The sequence below is a fragment of the Nilaparvata lugens genome, chromosome 12 (assembly GCF_014356525.2).
Source record: "Nilaparvata lugens isolate BPH chromosome 12, ASM1435652v1, whole genome shotgun sequence".
Lineage (NCBI taxonomy): Eukaryota > Metazoa > Arthropoda > Insecta > Hemiptera > Delphacidae > Nilaparvata > Nilaparvata lugens.
The window spans coordinates 23,996,909-24,018,176 of record NC_052515.1 but is presented as its reverse complement, the minus strand read 5'-3'; the positions used below and the strand labels follow the sequence as shown (position 1 = coordinate 24,018,176).

The following is a 21,268-nucleotide window of genomic DNA, read 5'->3' as shown; positions in this document are numbered from 1 at the left end:
GAATAGGGTCCTGCATGCATTACATACATATTCAACACTCACTTCAAGCTACCTTCGCCGCTCCGCCATGTTTCCGCCCTTATCCGAGATGGGCTCGTTGTTGTCACTTTCTATCGTCAGAAACGTAATCAGTAGTATCTGCATGACCTTTTGAGACTGTAATTTCACACCTATCCGACATTAGTATCTACAATAAATAGTCATTTTTGTATCTAGAGCTCAAAGACTGAAATTGCTGAAGAATTATTGTAGAAATTGGGCGTTTTTAAAAAAAATGATTGGTTCATAATAATCAAGTAATTATAGAAATAACTAGTGGCCTTTTTTAACATTTTTACATAAACACTTCTAGTTTCAGCACTCAAACTTTTTCAAAAAGTACAGTTGAAAAAAGCATGAATGCTGAAACTAGTAGTGTTTACGTAAAACAGTTTTTAAAGGGTACTAGATATTTCTATAATATTCAAGAATTCAACTAGCCTTATTAAAATAATTCATTACAATCCAGTATATGAACTGCACATGTACAATGTGACCATTATAGGATCTTTCAATACTATGTAGATCCATCCATACTATATTTACATATAAAGGCACTAATAGAGTGTGATCTTCTATTCTAATACACAACCTCCTAACATTGATGGTTTAGTCACAAGAAAAAGATAAAGGTGGAAATTTTAGGGTGAGGGGATGAGTACAGCGCATGCGTCGTTTCTCTCGCAATCTCTATAATTCTGCACTAGCCGGCAGGGCAGCCAAACACACTAGCCAACCTTTTCTCGTGAATGAACCATCCATGACTATACAATCCTTATTATTTTCCCAACTCTTAAAAAAATAGTTTTACTCATGGATGTGCGATTGGGTATTTATGAATTAAAAAACCGAATATATAACAGCAATGAGTTATAATATATTTTGCAAACATTTTTACATAGTTATTGATATATATGAGGAACATAACTAGAATCCCCACATATATGCGGGGAAATACATAATCTGTATCTATAAACTCTCACATTTCTAAACTAAACAAAATGGAAGATGAAATGTCAATAAAGTAAGGAACAGTCTCAAATCATTAAAATATGAATAGTCAAAACTATTGAAAATAGTAAAGGACAATGATAATTTTGATGAAATATTTACAGCTTTCAAAGTAAAACTCTAAGGCCCGGTTGCACAATAGCCGGTTAAATTTTAATCGTGATTAATTCACGAGAACCAATAAGAGAAGACCTTTTTGAAAAGACGGCTTCTCTGATTCTCTCTTGTAATTAATCGGTATTAAAATTCAACAGGATTTTGTGCAACCGGCACTAAGCTTGAATAAAATAAACTTCTTATAAATGATGTTCAATTTCAAGCTGTGAATATTATTGTCCCCTTTCGAAATCTATCTCTATTATTTGTGTACCGGTAATATGGAAAACAATTTTTTTTAAATATTGATGTGGAGATTATATTCCGCGTTTTTATACACTGTAAATGTAAGCTAATTAAAGGATTGGATAGTACACACATTTAGTAACTTATAATAAGATTAATAATAATATTAAACAAGTAATTTTAAAATGCTGAAAATCTAACACCAATGAAGCAAAATGTAAGTGAATGTAAATCTATTATTACTGAAAACAATACGATGTTTATCGAAAAATCAAGAATAACTAAAAATGTGCATGACAAATTTGCTGTAAATGTCGATAGACAAATTTATCGATGAACTTCATGACCTTCAGGGTGATTAATCAACTTTGATAAGCTGTTACCAATAAAACCTTATTCAATTTTGATTGAAAAATGAGTAATAAAAAATTATGTTTCAAACAATGCTTACTGAAATTGAATTTAGTTTAAATCACTCTCACAAAATTATTCATAACAGATTTGGTCCCATAAAATGTTATGGAAAATAGAAAAAATATTATTTCTTACATTTTTTGGAAGAACAACAAGATATTCATTAACTCGGCGTTTTTTCAGTATCAATGAATTTATTGTAGAGTGAATAATTGCTTATAAGATGTGAGAGATACTTTTTTGTACCTCTTCTGGAATTGTGATCACAATTCAAAGATTTTTATCAAAAAGTGAATTTTACTTCTTGTATATCAAACCCTGTGCCCATAGGGCAACTTCAAAATATATAATATATTTTTTGCGAAAAAAGCATTGTATCGATTATCTTTCTTGAGTAATAACATTTTTGTTAATCTTCAATGACAAGAAAAATGTGAAAATTCCTCTACTATTTCAACTCCTTCAATCTAACATAGAAGTGAAATTCTCATTTTCAAAGTGATATCCCAAAATACAAGTTTCAAAAACTAACAATTTCAAGGCATAAAACATGCTTTGATAAAGTGTAATAAAGCTCTTGTGCAAGGACAATAAATTGAGAAAATCAGGATATAATTAGCAGCCCGTTTCTAATTAGTTATTCAATTTCAAAATGAGAACTTTACTTTTTTCTAGCCAGATTATACAAGATAAATCATCACAATTTTCTAGTTTTTTCAATCTGATTGAAAAATATTAACAAACTGAATGTTCTGTAATCTACTTTTCACCTGATATCCTTCACAGCGATTAATCTTAATCCACTCTAGAACTATTGAGACACATCGACTATGACTCATCTAATTCAACAGCTTTCTAAGATTCTTCTCTCAGGCTAGAAGAATAATAACCTATCAGTTCTTTATCGCAAATGTGTCTCTATTTTCTCACATGATAAATATATACATTACAATAATGAAAAATAAGATGGAACGAACCACCTTATGGCACTACAATACAACTACTGTCCTACTTATACTATCCTAAATGTTTCTATTTCTACATGTGGTTAAAAATAATAAATATTAGTGTTTCACTCAATAATCCTTTTATAATACCTAAAAATTTTCAAAAACGTGATAAATTAACTACTTTATACAAAATATTGTACATGTAAATGTGGGATTATAATTAACGTCCATTATGAAGAGTATTTTTGGGGATATTTTTGCAAGGTGTGATTGATGCATGATAGTTTTTAGGAAAATTTATCGAATATATTCTGGTTAAAACTAATATCACCAACAGTTATAAATTCATACCATCATTAACAGTTTAAAAAAACACATATTCCAAAACCAGATATAAGTGAAAAATGATTGAATCACAAAAATAGCATAGCTGCTTAACATTTTCTATGAGATAAAATTTTCCAAATTCTGACTCAAACACAATCAACAAACTAAGAATTCGAATCAAAGGGCATTATATATACCTTTAATCAAAACACGTCTGATAACATTCATCTTTCTGGTTCGTGATGATGAGAGATACCAAGAATGAGAGAATCGATATAATTTTGAATCGAAATCATGACAAAAATAACTTTAAACTGTGTCATATACTCTAAACATGATTGACTCTGCAAGATATGAATTAATAATGAACAGAGGAATTATTTGCGGGCCTTGGAGGCATAAAATTTGAGCAATCAATCTAATTCAAACACGAAACAACAAGCTAGGAGAAATTGTGTCAAATTGCAATCACTAATCAGTCACCCTGGATAACTTTGTAATTTTTGAAATATAAATTTGAAATTCAAAGAATAGTACTGTAGAAATAGTGAGTCAAATAAGAATAGTATGAGAGTGGGAGATCATAAAATGACAGTAATTCCTAGTGCAATGAGAAATAAATGATAGAATAAGGCATCATAAAAAAAGATGAAAGCCTATGATTATAACTATGAAAGCTAGAAACTATCATTTTATTTCCTAATGGTTTATAATGTAGAAGGAAGTTTGGGGGTGTCAATATATGTCATAGTATGACATAGACATAGTATATTTTGACACCTTTATTTTATTTCATTCTCTATTACACACACCTTTTTTATCGCCATTTTTGAAGAGCCTCCCCCACCTTGTTAGTTACTGTTGTCTTTCTAGAAAAATAACAGGTGAGAATTAATTTTCAGGAATATGTACATGATTTTTAGAATTATCCAGTTCATTTTCACATTTTCTCAATAGGCCTATACTTTTCCAAATTCACGTTACAATCCAGTTGAAAAAATGCGCTTAAGTAAGTTTAAATGATATAGAAGACTAAATTTTGAAATATTGTTGGTCTATGAGGAGTTAAAGATTAAGAATAATTTGAACTTTATTTTGAGCCATTCACATCATCGTACAAAATATTCTACTCATAAGAGGAAAATTATATCAAAGCCCCAATTATAACAAGACTTTAAAATTAGATAGCTACGGAATAACTAGCGTGGAATACATCATTAAAAAAGTCGTAACTTCAATTTCTTGCCGGGATTGTAGAGCAAAATTTATTACCTTGAGAATTTTCTGGTGGATTTTCCAAATATATTAATTTAATATAAAAATCTGATTACATGAATAATACTGTAATATTACAAATTCTAGAGAAATCAAGATCCCTGAGAATTGTTTAAATTACACTACCTACCTACATACTAAACCTTGATTCAGTTTTTAATCTAGAGCAAGGCAGTGCAAATACATTCTTCACCTGATACATAATTATTACAGTATTACTATAGGCTTACTCAAACTTAGTTTGAGAAATTAACAGCACATCTAAAAATGTATAATCCTCGGTAATTATTCTACACAAAATAGATTTGTGGTAGATATGCGTTCTACATATCTAATTGATGGGAATCATATATTCAATTGGATCTTGATATAAGACAAGATTACAAACATCCAACACGTCAGCTACCCAATTTCTTCTTGCATTTTGTTGTGAAATTTGACAAAGAAAATTTATTCAATGATTGAATGACATCTCAAAAATAAAATGGATACCTTGATAAGAGTGATCTGTATACATTTATCATTTTATATAAAGGACAATTTAAAATAATGTAACACTGAATATACACGTAATGGCTGTTGGTATACTGAAAGTATCTCTAACACATTAACGTGATTAAGATTTAAAATTGCTAGTAGGTAAAACCAGTACCTACAGTATGCCTATTGATGCATAACAATAGAAAACAAAAATGATCAAAAATTATTGTTGCAAGATATTTCCAAGACGAACAGCCAACGCTAAAAGAGGAGTGCACTTCTTGAAAAAAATACTTTATTTATTGCCTTTCTAATATTATTGATGGTTGCTTCGTGAGCAGGATTTACCATACATGAGTTATACTTTTATTACTGACAGGATGGAACGATTATAGTCTGTAGCCTAATCAAGTTAGGTACCTTGCTTTGAGATTGTGGCCCAAAAATAAATGGACGTCCACATACTTCAAATTAGTAGGGTTGTTGACGGTTGTATTGTGTTTCTCTGAACTTACCACCTCCTCCGTAACCGCCCTGGTAACCATACCCTGCAACGTTATCGTAGCCGTATCCGCCGTAGTTGTAATCGCCATAACCTCCATAGAATCCATCGTACCCGTAGGGATCGGCAGGGTAGACGCTTCCATAGCCAGCTTGGTTGTATCCTTGTGCGGAGTAGGCATCCCACGGAAAGTCCATTCTTCCACCTCGAAGTGGCGAGCTCATGGTCTCAGGGTTGAATTTCACTTTCTTCACATCGACATCCTTGCCGTTTATTGTTTGTCGTGGAACTTTCAAAGCCTTGAAAACAATGTCCCTGCTGGCAAAAGTGATGAAACAAAATCCTTTTCTTTGCTTTGTTTTCTTGTCGAGAGGAGCTTGAAATTCTACGATGTTTCCAAACTTAGAGAAATATTCTTTGATTGCAGAGTCTGTGAGCTCGGGAGTCAGTCCTCCTACAAAGATCTTGCAATTGAGAGGCATTTGACGTTGAGCTACCTTCTTTGGATCGATTTTTCTATTACCAATGAAATGTGTACTTCTGGACAAAAGTTCATTAATCACTTGAGAGTCTTTAAATGTAACAAATGCAAACCCACGAGATTGTCCAGTATATTGATCCAGTTTTATGTTAACACTCTCTACTTCTCCAAACTTTCCAAAATATTCACGAATTTCAGCTTCGCCTATGCTTCGTCCTAGGCCACCAACAAATAACTTCCGATCATCATCACTTCCAGGAGTAGTACTGACACCGTTTGTTTGACTAGCCATATCTTCTACTTACAGTAAAGTTATTTGCAACTGAATTAGAGAAAATAATAAAACTTACAAACTAAAAACACAAAGAACACCGGCTACACAACGAGGAAGAAAGCCAAGCATCTAAAATGGCGGGATGCCTTGCTGAAGTTTTTGAGAATTGAGGTGAAAGCTGAGTTGGAAATTTTTTTCATTTTTATTTGAAGAAAAAATTATTGAATATCGATGATAAATTCAATGTAACAAAAATACACAAGAAATACTATTCAACCTTCCCGAATATAAATTTTTCAACCAGAAATGAGAATAATATATTATGTTTATTTCGGAGTTCTCGGATAAATATATTTATTACGATGAAAAAAATCAGTTATTCGATTTTTTGTCGATAATCTTCTAATTCCATCATTAATTATTCAGATGCATGTATATGAACATTTTTTTCAGTTTGATAGTTGAGTACTCTACATAATTTATTGCTTCTAAGCTAAAGCGGTTGTCCCACATGTGACGTAATATCGTATGATCTTTCTTCAGTTTTCTATTGGTTAGTTTTGCATGTATGGTGATGAAGTTGAGGAGTGAAAATTGTATACATTATGGCAGAATCAAATTCTGAAGGTTGGAAAAGTTTTAATTCTAATGATAGTGGAATGGAGGCTGATTTTAAAATTGACGGACAGGATTACTTCAACGACAATGACTTGGGATTATCAGTTTCAGGACTTGACGGTAATTGTTTTGATTCCTCACTAGTTCAGTTTATTGAACAGCATCTTATCAAATGATTTCAAACTCTAATGACAATGAATTTATTTCAAGTTTTTTCGATTATTAATCTTTAAAAAGTATTATCTTCCTCTCAACTTTGTATAGTTGATCAACATATTCAATTTTGTGCAGGAAGATTGGAATGACATGCTTTTAATCATTAGTAGTTCTCAGGCATTAACTTTGTTAGATACTTGTTGAGCAAATAGTTTATTTAGGTAATATTAAACATTTCCATCTCCCATGAGTTGAACGTGATAAAACTATTATTCATTTAAGGTCATGATTGTTTTTAACTCTTAATTGAACCCAGTTCGTTGGGCTTTACCTTACCCTAAGGGGACTGATGTAATAAGTGAAGGATGATGCAACTCTCTTGTCACTCTTTCTAATAATTCAAAATATTATTTATAATTCTATGATTCATGAAATTAGTAAATAGTTTATCCATTTGCTACTAATGCATAAGTTTTAAATCATAGGCACCACTGTTTATGTTATAAGAATTTTAAAAATATTGCTATTTAACATAAACTACATCTAATAACTTTTCAGACAGCAATATTTCACGTCTTTTCATACAATGGTTCTGAGTCATTCAGTAATTATTGTAAAATTTTTGTTTTCATTGCTAATTAATTTTTACTTTTCTTCAGACATAATGTCAAACTATGAGTCAGAGCTGCTGTTCTCGAAAGACGAAACCCTATTTCAAGATGATTATCTCTTGGAAAACTCTATGCCGTTAGATAAAGAATACTATGACTATGATTTTTTGAGTTTGCCAAACACCATAAGAAATGCAACGCAGCCGGATTCAATTCCTCGGAAGTCGCTGGAAGAGCCTTTTCCAGTGGGACTGGCGCCCCAGAATACCACTTCAAATCATATGAGCAAAAAGTAAGTTTTACGCTTCTTGAAATTCATCCAAATTTACTCTTGAATAGGCTTATTCTTCATATGATAAAAAAATAGGCTAATCTTATTCATAAATTTGTAAACGTCATATTTGAATAATTTCTGTTATCAATTCGCTGTTGAAGCAAAACTTTTTTGTTTCATGTTTATCACAACATTTGTTTTTTATAGCTTAAATGATACTATTTGTTTTATCTTGGAACAAAAGCTGCAGGCAGATTTCAGAACAGTCAATAAAAAATCTAGATAAAATTATCAGTCAGTAAACATTGGATGATCGCGAGCTTATGTCTCATTCTGACCACTTCTTGTCAGCTACTATATACGTTTCTAGTTTTTGATGGTCAAGTTGAGCTACGTACATTGAAATAAGTGAGAAGTGAGGTCTTGGACTTGGTGTGGTTAATATTTCATAATTAGTGTTGTCTTTTTATACCAGTTGAAATACGTTTTCCTCTCTTGTATTGGAGATGGAAACAGAATAATCCATATCTCTTTCTGAACTTACATAGTTATTCGTGAGGAGGTGCTGCATCGTTAAGTAGAGTTTTTCTATTTGATAAATACCGTAAGTAATGTTATTAAATTGGTTCCTAGATAGAGTTATTAATTTTCTTTTACAATTTTAACCTCATTGATAAATTCAAAATTTCTCTCTTCTTTATGACTGGAATCTTGAATCTGGATTGATTGTATACCACTGAGAAAAAATGGAACACTCTGTATATCTGACTTGGTCCTTGTCATATACGTCGATGAAAGGAATCTATTGTACATTTTAGATCTAGATTGTATTCTATGAATTTAGAATTATTCTAGATCCTTGGGTTGATGTGTAGTTTATGTCAAAAACACTTATTCAAGTATCCATTGTCCAATTTATGTTGAACAATTTGTAGGTTACGTAATTTTAGAGATAAACAAAACAAGATGACATTTTTCATTAACAGAACCGTACTTAGATATATTCACCATAGAAAAACACATAAAAAATCTATATTATGTAAATATTACTTGTTTTTCAGGTATTATTTTTTTAAATTCAATCATATAGAATTATACAACTTCCATAGAAGTACCACAGTTACAATTCCAATATGTTTTCACATATTATTTATACAACAGTCGAAATATAGATAGTTGGTGTGTACCAAAAAAAAAATTAATAATACTTGAAAAACGAATTAAATCAATCGAAGATATCAAACTTAGGAGCAACAAAAATTTTAAAACCAAACATTATTATAAATATTGTGCTACATCTGAGATTATTTATGTATTATTTGACAATTGTTTCTGCTTTTTTTCTCATTTGCCTTTGAAATTTACCAACCAGTAGTTCTATCTCAGTTTGCAGCTAGCTTCGGGCACATCCACACCAGTGTTGAGCGTGCAACCGTCGACGACTGTACCGCTCATCCATCAGACCGTCCCTGACCGCCCCACACTACAGTCCTCCTCTGCCCCAACCCCCTCACTAATCCATCAGACCGTCCCTGATACCCCCACTTCCACCCCTACCGTAGTGCTGCCTCCCGGTTTCATTTTCCCTGCCTCATCATACCAGAGCCAACCGCTGCAGATCATTCAGACCAGCAATGTGGTGACTGCGCATGCGCCGCACGGACAGCTGGTGACTGCACATGCGCCGCAAGGACAGCTGGTGACTGCGCATGCGCCGAGCGGACAACAGGCGGTGTATGCTGGTGCTACGCTGCAGCCAAAGCGGAAAGCGGGTAGCAAACGAGCAAGCCAACCGTACATCACTGTTGGACAGATTCATGTGCCGTCTGATCAGATGAAACAGGTTGGTTCGCTGAAATAAATGAGATTCACTAGAGATTGATAATGGTGTAACAACTGAAACTAGTGTCTCGCTAAATTTTCAATTAAATTTACAAGTTTTGATAATAAGTTACACAAGGATTTCCAAAAAATAGAGAACAAATCATATAGACATTGAACATTGTGCAATTTTTCTTTCGATAAATGCATGTCTATTTACATTTTGTAGGTTCTCCTGCAAGCTCAGTTGATGAATTCTGACAAGAGTCCGGTTAAACAGCCGACAGTTATGTACGCCACTACTGCGCCACAGCTCCCCAATTTCCTGCCTTCTTCAACCACAACCGACAAAATGATTTCCCAAGAGAAAGGATTCGCCACTTTGAATAATACGCTACTTACTACAGGTAAACGTGCAGACTGACAAATCCATACACATGCTTTTGACCATTTCATATAACCCTATAAGCGGTCAGTAGGATGCTGGAGAATGAAATCAAAAACTAAAAGAAAAAACTGACCTTTTCCCCCTTTTTATGCAAGATGCAATAATTGAGATCACTGATTGTAAAGTCAATACCACTTAACTCACTATTTTACTTACAGGACTATAGAGAAAGTTGATTGGCAATACAATCGGTATTCAAAGCTCACACTTCTTGAAAAGTTTCACAGCTTTAATATGACGTATTCTACAAATTTTATCAATTGAATGAAAAAGACTAAGAAATTGTCAAAAAACCACAGATTTATTGATACTTAGAAAGACCGGTTTCGGTTATTACACCATTATTGTCAATCTCTGATAAACTGACAATGAGGGAGTTCATCAGAGATTGACAATGGTGTAATAACCGAAACCGGTCTTTCTAAGTATCAATAAATCTGTGGTTTTTTGACAATTTCTTTTGTCTTTTTCATTCAATATGAATAATTACCACAATGTCAACTTCTCAACTACACAAAAAGTGAAAATTTTATCAATAGTCAATACTTTTGTATGGTGTAGTCGTATCTTCTAAATTTAATGAGTTTTTGAAATTTCAGTTTGACAAGTGAACCGGAACTCTAATTTTTATTTGTAATTTCTTCAAATTAGAGCACTATATACGACTGAGTAATTGTGAATTTCAGCCTCAAGCTAGACAGAAGTAATTATATGTACTGATTTTTTAGCGAGTCAAGTCTCGCCTGATTTAGTTTCTCCAAGATACTACTAAGAGAATTCCAAGTTTCTATCAAGTTATATGATTCCATTTATTCTGATCAGTTGACGATATGTTTTATTCAAGTTGTTACGTTCCATACATTATTTTTAATGATTGGATTGTGAATAAATTTTAAATATTGTGTGATATAACTCACATTTTCTTTTCCCTCTAGGCATACCTTTGGTTCTGGACCCAGACAAGATAGCAATAAAAGATTTCCATGCTAAGCAAGAAAAAAAGCCAAAAAAGAGTTCCCATAATGCCATTGAACGACGTTACAGAACTAGCATCAATGATAAAATCATTGAACTCAAGGATATCGTTTGTGGACCAACAGCAAAAGTAAGTTATTATCTGTACAATTTTGAATGAAAATTTTCATAGGATGAGGAGGTGTGTGTGCGTGGTGTGTTTGCGTGTGTGAAAGGTGTGAGTTTGCGTGAAATTTTATTGTTTCTTGCTTAGAAAAAACTTTATATAACTCTATTTTCTATTTTTTTTTTTTCATTTTTTCAGTCTAAAATATATTCTACTAAATTAAATTAATTTTTTTTCAATTATTGATTTTTACATTTTTTTATCATATTACTCTTATTATTCTATTTAAGATATTATTTCCTTATGTTGTGATGTAGATGCATTAGAATTGTATAGGATGGTTAAGTGGGAGAGAGGGCCGGCTGCGCCCTAACTTCGCCCTCCAGGTTAAAATAAAGGCAGCCTATCTATCTATCTATTCCATACCATAATATTGTCCTATGACGATATAATGCTAACCAGGGGGGAACCATAGCACACGTGCTTCGTCCTTGGAAGTAGTCTGGCTTATACCAGTACGGCTGGGTGAAGGCTCTAGACTATGGGAGATTCATGGCTTGACCGAGTCGCCAGAACTCTCCGTCTCTGGGAGTAGCTGGGCACAGTGAAGAATCCGGGAGAGTTTCGGGGTTAGCCAGTGAAGTACCAGACTCAGGTACCCTCGTCTATGGAAGTAGCAGGCATGTGAAACTCCCATAAGACCGCCGGAACTGTATAGTGGTGGTTCCACTCAATGCAGACTACCGACTTGGCAGTACCGTTGGGTAGTAGTTCGCCTGTCACACCTCACGGGATATGCGAACAACAGGTGCCCACTTGGAGGTGTGGTGTTAAAGCTTGTCGTGGCCAGATCCATGTCATATGACGGCATTACAAAAAAAGCTTTTCAATAGCTTTCTTGAGACTTTTATCAGAGTATAGGAATTGTCAAAAATAGAGTCCCAATAGAGCTTGTCATGAACGTATTGCCGTATTGAAGACTGTGGTTGCTTCTCTAGCAGTAGTGATTTGGTTACAACTGGACTTGGATATTTTCAATTTAGAACTTTTTATTGGCAAGCTAAGCCACATATTCTTCTTGTAATTCTTGAGGGGTATTTACGATCTTCAACTTAACCAGTTGAGTCGAACTATCTGTGTTGTCTAGATAGCAGAAGTACATTAAAAACAAATAGCAACCGAGTTAGCAAGTAACGCCGGTTTGAGTGCGTTAAATCGTGTTATCTTCTGCTATTTTTGTTAAAACTGTGGCTATATTGCTTTCTAACCTCTATACCTCGTTCTCAGTATCACCAGTGAGGTTATTATGATGTTTTACATTAGTTCATATGCCTGAAACACTATTGTAGCTAACTGATTTCAAGCTGGTGGAATCACGTTTCTCCAACCTTCTCCCACTACATCACAAACCTATTGAGATGAAATGCCAAAAAAATATTTGATTGTAAGGCCATACTATACAGTCTCTGAATACACAGAGGAACATACACGTATCAACATTTGCGGAGTCGGATTATCAGTATTAAACAATTAGACTATTAATATTTGACAATTCCCCGGTCTATTGACTGCGGTGAAGACCTAAAAAACTGAAACTGAACTGAAACTGGGGTGTCATCTTAGCTAATAACACTTTAGCTAATTGAAGAAACATTTGCTTTTATATTTCCCTTTTATTTTGAAGCTTCCCTTTTATTTTTATATTTCCCTTTTATATTCCCTAATGCCGCATCTACATGTTGGCCCAATGAAGGCCAATTTCGACCAGCGCCAGTGTGTGGAAGGGTGGTTTGCCAATGCTAGCCTTCATTGGGCACTGGTCACATTGCAGGCTGGGTCAACATGTACATGCGGCATTATATTTGAGTTAGTATTAACTAAATATTCTTGCCACTGTTCACAGTTGAACAAATCAGCGATCCTGAAGAAAGCGATCGACTACATCTGTTTCCTGAAGTCTTCAAACGAGAAGCTGCGGGAGGAAAACATGTCGCTGAAAATGAACGCCAAACGCCAGTCGCTGCGTGACCTGTTGGCACCGTACTCTGTTGCGCATGCGCACCACAAGGAGGAGGCAATCAGTGTAGGCGCCATCACTCCGCCGCGGTCGGATCCCTCCTCGTCGCCTCCTCACACCGACAGCTCGCAGCCCGCGTCGCCTGAGGAGTCGCTCTATCTCTCACAAGAGGTATGTCAATCAGTACATTGTACAAGTCACTCTATCTGCCACAAGAGGTTAGAAGTCTTAACAACATATATACGTTCAGTTTTGTGTTTCAAGCTAACCTATGGCTGGCCACAAACGGTAGAACATGCATGCACATACACAGTCGACTTTCATTGTTGTTCATCACAGCTGTCATCAGCGAGAGGCTTCTAACATAAAATAAACAACCAATAACAAGAAATAAGTCACTGAAAAATTAAAAATTATAATGATAGAAAAATAATTTTACCTCAAATAGAGAAGCGAGCAAAAAATGAACAACAAGAAATTGGAGTTGCAGAAACCTAACCTCAAAAATTTTGCTGGAAGCCTTTCGCTGTGATGACGCACAAATGCCTCACGACATGCGTATCATGCATGTTTATCACTCATGTCCCACCGTCAGTCCACTGAAATATAATAGAATTATTTTCTTTCAGTGTCATTTCCCGGGTTTTAGAGCCCATTTCAAATTGTAGTTCCATCAATATTTCATCAGCAACTTTCCAATTACATGTACAGAACTTGTGGGCTTTACATTGGAAATATGATGCATGTATGATCTTTGAAAAATTACTAGCCTTCCTTATATTTTCTGTATTTCTCTGATTAATTTATATGTCTTAAAACAACACTATATTCACATTTCAACTTCAGTTAACATTTTTATTTTCTTCTTCTATTTCACTTCTCTCTTCAATAACAAACTAATCTGTTAGTCAAACCAATTTTCTGTTTTCCTCTTCTCTGTCCGTGTTGTTCCTTCTCTAACTCACAATGTATTATTTGTCGACAGATGAAGGAAGAACCAGAAGGCGCCCTGAAAGGAATGCTGGACCACACGAGGATGACGCTGTGCATGTTCATGTTGTCAGTGATTGTTTTCAATCCGCTGGGTAAAGTGGTGGACAGACTGCAGAGCAGTAGTTCCATGTTTGATGATGGATTCGCTTCGTCTAGTGGCGCAGGACGCACTATTTTGAATTTCACCGGTAAGATTATTACACTTATTCATACTTATTCAGAATACAATTCATCCAATTATTCATATTGTATCATAATTTATCTACTCATACAATTATTTATTCAAATAATGTGTATGTGTATATTGGTTTTTAGCTTCTGAATTTATCTATCAATTCAAATTAGTCAGGAAATGGAGTGATCCGTGGTCTAGTGGATAGAGTGCTTGCGTAGCAGCATAGAGATCCCGGGTTCAAAACCCTCTCACAACCAAAAGTTTTTTAACCAGATCACTCCCGTGTTATCGGATGGGCATGTTAAACTGTCGGTCCCGGCTGAAGTATGACAGTCGTAAGGCCCATTGACGGCTTAAATGATATATTCAGGCGTTGGGACCTTCCCGCAAGGGACTCCCCACCAACAAAAGCCATACGAATTTACTTTTAGTCAGGAAATTATAATTATTCAGTCAAACCAGTTCTTCATTCTGAAGTGAAAATTAATGTGATGTGAACATGACCAAACTTTGGTCATTTTAGGCTCAACTCACACTTACGCGACTCAGGTCGAGAAGAGACTCGACTCTAGTCGAGAGCATGTGTTTCCAAATGGTGACACTCAGACCAGTCACCGTGGAGACTAGAGTCGACTGGTCTGAGTGTCACCATTTGAAAACACATGTGCTCGACTAGAGTCGAGTCTCTTCTCGATCTGAGTCGCGTAAGTGTGAGTTGAGCCTTACTTCATTAAATTTAGTTATAGAAGAAGTTCAAATTCATTTTATTGGGCCAAAAAATACACATACAGGCCAAGTTGAAACATCATAATGGCAAAATAACAATGTACTATAATTGAAAAGTTGAGCAAGTAAGTGGGTAAAAAACATTTTAGTCATTTAGTTTTGGGTTAAGCCTGTTTTTTCATTCCGCTACTGTAATTTATGACTCAATGTATAAATTATTCAATTTTTTTACAGCTGCAGTGAGTCATAGTTTCAATCTTCACCAATATGATTATTGTTATTCATCCTTATTTAAAATACAATTTATCCAATTATTCTATTATATCATAATTTATCTACTCATACAATTATTCATTCAAATAATGTGTATGTGTATATTGGTTTTTAGCTTCTGAATTTATCTATCAATTCAAATTAGTCAGGAAATGGAGTGATCCGTGGTCTAGTGGATAGAGTGCTTGCGTAGCAGCATAGAGATCCCGGGTTCAAAACCCTCTCACAACCAAAAGTTTTTTAACCAGATCACTCCCGTGTTATCGGATGGGCATGTTAAACTGTCGGTCCCGGCTGAAGTATGACAGTCGTAAGGCCCATTGACGGCTTAAATGATATATTCAGGCGTTGGGACCTTCCCGCAAGGGACTCCCCACCAACAAAAGCCATACGAATTTACTTTTAGTCAGGAAATTATAATTATTCAGTCAAACCAGTTCTTCATTCTGAAGTGAAAACTATTGTGATGTGAACATGACCAAACTTTGGTCATTTTAGGCTCAACTCACACTTACGCGACTCAGGTCGAGAAGAGACTCGACTCTAGTCGAGAGCATGTGTTTCCAAATGGTGACACTCAGACCAGTCACCGTGGAGACTAGAGTCGACTGGTCTGAGTGTCACCATTTGGAAACACATGCTCTCAACTAGAGTCGAGTCTCTTCTCGACCTGAGTCGCGTAAGTGTGAGTTGAGCCTTACTTCATTAAATTTAGTTATAGAAGAAGTTCAAATTCATTTTATTGGGCCAAAAAAATACACATACAGGCCAAGTTGAAACATCATAATGGCAAAATAACAATGTACTATAATTGAAAAGTTGAGCAAGTAAGTGGGTAAAAAAACATTTTAGTCATTTAGTTTTGGGTTAAGCTTGTTTTTTCATTCCGCTACTGTAATTTATGACTCAATGTATAAATTATTCAATTTTTTACAGCTGCAGTGAGTCATAGTTTCAATCTTCACCAATATGATTATTGTTATTCATCCTTATTTAAAATACATTAATTCATCCAATTATTCATATTCCATAAAATATCAAATTCATTCATTCATACAATTCGTCCACATAATTCAATTTGTTTACATTTGGAGTGAGTGATAGTTTGAGGCCCGTTTTCTAGGACATTTATCGATTTTAATGAACCATTGAACCCATAGATTTAATGGTCGATTAGATTTTATAAGTGCCTTAGGAAAGGGTCTCAACTACCAACTCCAATTGAATCAGTATGTTTAATGACCTATTAAATTCAATAAGTGTCTTACAAATCGGGTCTTAATCTGATGTATAAATTAAGGTAAACGTAATCAAAGGTTAACGTGTGATCAATAAATAAATAGGCCTAGATATGATTTTATTGCCTTTTAATTCTTAGAACAATAGGCAAAGTAAAATATTGAATACAGTAAATCAATACTGTGAATACAGTAAATTTAATACTTTATATCAATAGATCCAAAAATACATTCAATCCATACATTCCAGCTTACAATTTCAGATCGCCATCAAATTACCGTGTTTCCAGGACAGACCTAATAGTATGCCGTAGACAGTTCCCCTATGTAGTAAATAAATTGATTAACCTGTTACCCGAAAATTAAATTTTAGATAGCATCACTAATTCAAGTACTGAAAAATAATTGATTGGATTAAATTAACAAATGTTTTTCACCTAATTCAAAACACAATTTGATTTTTTCTCTAGTATTGCCATCAAACTTCTTACATACAGTATAAATATGTGTTTTCCCCACTTTCACCATGATTGAATTGTATAGTTATAATATTATAGTTTAGCTTACCTTGTTGAATCAAAGTTTTTTATTGGAAGTAATAGTATCGTTTTCTGTTTTGGTAATCGTCACCGGCACTCAAACTGTGGTTTTGCTGGTTTCGCCGAATTAGTATATTATTATGTTAAATTATTATTATGTATATTAAAAAGTTATACTTCTTATTCTAAAATATTACATTTTGTAATCTGTAGTACGAAAAAAGATAACATTTAGTTTCTTCTTCTTCTTCTTCTTCCTCCTTGCCTTTTTCCCATTATTTGGGGTCGGCTCTCCTTGATCTCAGTCTCCAGTTCGAACGATCCTGGGTCGTCTGATTTGTCAGGTCCAACTGCTTCATATTTCTATGAACTAAACCTAGCCATGTGAGACGGGGTCTGCCTCTGCCCCTCGGCTGTGTCTCCATATCAAGTACCTTCCTTGTCATGTGATTGGGTGAACGTCTATTTACATGTCCATACCAGCGCAATCTTCCTTCCATTATCTTCTCATAGACTGGTGCCACCCGGAAACTGCCCCGAACATGTGTGTTCCGAATGTGGTCCAGTCTAGTCACACCCCCTGCCCATCTCAGCATTTTCATTTCAGCGGAATGGAGTCTATCTTCTTGCTGTTTTTTCAGGGGCCAACACTCACTTCCATATAGCATTGCTGGTCGCACTGCAGCTTTATACACTTTTCCCTTGATGGGCACAGGCATTCTTTTGTCGCAAAGTACCCCAGTTAGCTCTCTCCATTTAATCCAACCTGTGTTTATTCGGCTTGAGATGTCAGCATCTATGCTTCCATCATGGCTGATTATGGAGCCTAAATATTTGCATTGAGTAACTATTGGGAGTGGAGTACCTTGCAATTGTATGTGTGCCTGCGCCTGATCATCATTGTCACCAAAGCTGCAGTGCATATAGACCGTCTTCTCTCTGCTAATTCTTAGGCCAGCTGCTTCCAGGCTGTTACGCCACAGATCAAGAGACTGTTGTAATTCTTCTGGCGTTTTTCTTATGAGAACAATGTCATCCGCATAAAGAATGTCCCAAGGTGGTGGATGCTGAATTTCTCTAGTGAGGTAGTCCATGACAAGATAACATTTAGTTTATAGCAATAAAATATATTTTTATGTGAATGGTGTTTTGTTTCAGGTGACGAGAATAACTTATGGGGCTGGACTTTTGGCTCATCTCTCATGATGTGGCTTGTCAACTCGTTAATTCTGGCCGTGTGTCTGATAAAGATGCTCGTCTATGGCGATCCAGTCTTGAGCAGTGACTCGAAAGCATCGGTGGCATTCTGGAGACATAGGAAGCAAGCTGATTTCGACATTAAAAAGGTATTCTCCATGCTTTATTCATTCACAAACTTTTCAAATTATTATACCGCGTCTACATGTTGGCCCAGCCTGGTAACCCAATTTGAGCAAATGAAGGCCAGCGCTGGTAAACCACCTATCCACTAGGGATGGGTATCGAAAGACAAAACATCGATGTTTTGAACATGATGTTTTTTCAACTTCACATCGATAAGTGATAAATATCGAACAGTTTAGAGTTTGAATGGCAGTTTTTACACTTGTCTATTGTCGGCCGATACTTATCGGCACGACGTACAGAATCTTCTCTGATTGGCTAATTATTATCAACAGCTGATTCTCAGCCAATCGGAGGACATTCTGGGTGTCGTAACGATGAATGTCGGCCTACAAATTTAATTCAAATTCATTTTTATCAAATTAAAAACAATACATAAAATGAATGTAATGTATGTTTTATAGATAATAGATAAGTTATAGATAACGCCGACCCCTCCTGAGTGGGAAAAGGCTGTGAAGAAAGTTTCTTATGAGAAGAAATAAATAATAAATACTCTGTTGCATAAGTGTTTTTTTTTTAATTCAAGTTTAATAAATACACACTAATATTCCAATCAACACATCAATTCTTGAACTAAAAATAACATGTTTTCAATCTTACAAGGCCAGCAAAACCTAGGTAATCGGTAAGTCTTGGAACGGCATCTGAGTCGGAATTATTAATGAATTATTGAATGCTTGAGAAAAAACAAGTGGCTTTTGGGTCTAACTTGCCCTCTACTAAATATTAAAAACAAGTGCGAATCTAGATGAAGTAAGCTTAAAGAATTTGATTTATACAAAATCAATCTTTCTCTTTTAGAATTTTTCTAGTAGCTATTTTAATAGTTCCTCTTCTTTTTGTTTACGTGATATGTCCTTGAATATTATAGGAAGTCGCTGTTCTGTGTAGGCCTAATTCTATTCGATTCATAGCTCATTCGATAAATTAAATATATCAAATCAAATGTGTATGATAATTTTTATAATTTGATACCAAACTATGATCTCACAGTTTGTTATATCCGCTCGAACTGGTTCAAAAAAGTATCGTACTTGATCTTTGACTGTTCAAATCATCACTCTTCATATCGTGTCATGCTGAGTCAGCTTTTTATTTCCATTATCAATTTTTAATACAGTAATCATTTGATTATGAATCAATAGACTTGTAAATTCCACGAATAATACGTTGGTAAAATGTTCAATCTGTACTGTATGTTATTAATAATTGGTGTTCGATTTAAATTTGATATCAATATCTATTTGATAAAGATTAAAAAATAGAAGTTTTGGCAATAGCGTTTTTATTTTTCTGAGTATTTTATTTCTTTGCATGACTCAATTAATATTTTAGTATTGCATGCTACTAGTACTCTACAACCGAGAGTTATTGTTTGCTCTCTTAATATATTATCTATTAACGCTATTTGGCTTTGTTCCATTCATAATTCTAAAATTATTCCAATTATCGTTCATTGTAGGAGGTTTCATTCATAAAGCTCTAAACTAATTCGAATTATTATTTTTATTTTAGGGTGACATATCTTGTATTGTAGGATTCCATTCATAAAGCTCTAAAATAATTCGACTTTTATTGTAGGGTGACATTGGAGCGGGAAAGCGGGAACTCTCCGATTGTTTGAATATTTTCTCAAGTACTTTGCCTGTGACCCGGACAGAACTGGTTATATCAACGCTGTGGCAAGTTTTGCGTCAATTCCTGCATAGAATATGGATCGGGAGATGGCTGTCTTCGAGGTATATCGGCGGATTTTTCGCCAGCCAGTGAGTAAACCGATTTTTCAAATCTGATTTAATATCATTCTTTTACTGTTCTGATTCAATATTGTTTTATCCTTCACTGTTCTGATTAAATATTGCTTTATCCTTCACTGTTCTGATTAAATATTGTTTTATCTTTCACTGACAAATTGGAGATATCGTGTAATCGATTGTTCATACAAATCTAGAACTCATGTGGATATCATGATGACCAAAAAAAGTACAACTTTCAACTTGCTCATACGATTATTCGCTCTATATCTATGAAGTATATTTTTTATCTATCATTGATTTGAAAATGAAAAAAGCTGTATCTATTTTCTAATAGAAAGATATTCTCATTAGACATCATAGATTGTTTTTTAAACTAAACTATTCATAGCCGAGTATTAATTCATATTCATTTATTCATATACATTATACAATTCAGACAAAAACAATAGGCATTCACCTTAAACTGCTTAAAACCTTGAATACACAGCCTAGAGGTTATGTAGAGATGATCAAGTTCACACTAAATTCACAAACAATTTTGTGTCCAAAAAAAATGTATCCAATAAAATGTGGAATTTACAGATCAGTTAATTTCTAAAAACGAATAAAAACAAAAAACGTCCATCATAATTGCAAAAAATATAGAACATTTCACTAAAAACCACAATAAAAATTTTGTTTCACCCTAGTTTTGCTACTACATGATTCGGTATAATTTATCAGTAATATTTCAGTTTGCAGTATTATCATAGAGAATTACTATCGAGTATTTAGAGCATTATCATAGCATATAATTATGCTTTTTTCTCTATAGTATTATGCTATTTTAGTTGATAATTTTCTATTTTTTTGGCTAGAAACTCTCAATTATTCAGAATTATTAGTATCATTCCAGACCTCCTATTTGTTGTTCTACCTGTTATTCAGGAGGTCCAGCCTGAGTCAACCAGTTCATCCGATATTATTTGTTTATTTCTCAGTTTAGTTATAGTCCTATTAGTTAGGGTTATATATTATAGGGTAGTAAGTTTATAAATTTTATAATACTATTGTTGCTTCA

The 21,268-nt window shown here is 34.3% G+C and overlaps 2 protein-coding genes across 2 annotated transcripts in view; one reads left to right on the top strand and one right to left on the bottom strand.

The window, feature by feature from the left end:
• Positions 1–894: 894 nt before the first annotated feature.
• Positions 895–6,270, bottom strand: LOC111055123 (RNA-binding protein squid). The gene has a single exon (XM_039439232.1). It carries the CDS (start codon positions 6,111–6,113, stop codon positions 5,310–5,312), a length of 804 nt encoding a protein of 267 aa, XP_039295166.1. The 5' UTR covers positions 6,114–6,270; the 3' UTR covers positions 895–5,309.
• Positions 6,271–6,637: 367 nt separating this feature from the next.
• Positions 6,638–21,268, top strand: part of LOC111055126 (sterol regulatory element-binding protein 1) — a 36,007-nt gene continuing 21,376 nt past the window's right edge. The window contains exons 1-9 of the mRNA XM_039439492.1: positions 6,638–6,833; positions 7,529–7,772; positions 9,141–9,597; positions 9,805–9,982; positions 10,959–11,128; positions 13,008–13,292; positions 14,107–14,302; positions 18,224–18,411; positions 20,033–20,217. Of these exons, the coding sequence (XP_039295426.1) occupies positions 6,701–6,833; positions 7,529–7,772; positions 9,141–9,597; positions 9,805–9,982; positions 10,959–11,128; positions 13,008–13,292; positions 14,107–14,302; positions 18,224–18,411; positions 20,033–20,217 (2,036 nt within the window). The 5' untranslated portion in view covers positions 6,638–6,700. The remainder of the gene's footprint in view (positions 6,834–7,528; positions 7,773–9,140; positions 9,598–9,804; positions 9,983–10,958; positions 11,129–13,007; positions 13,293–14,106; positions 14,303–18,223; positions 18,412–20,032; positions 20,218–21,268) is intronic.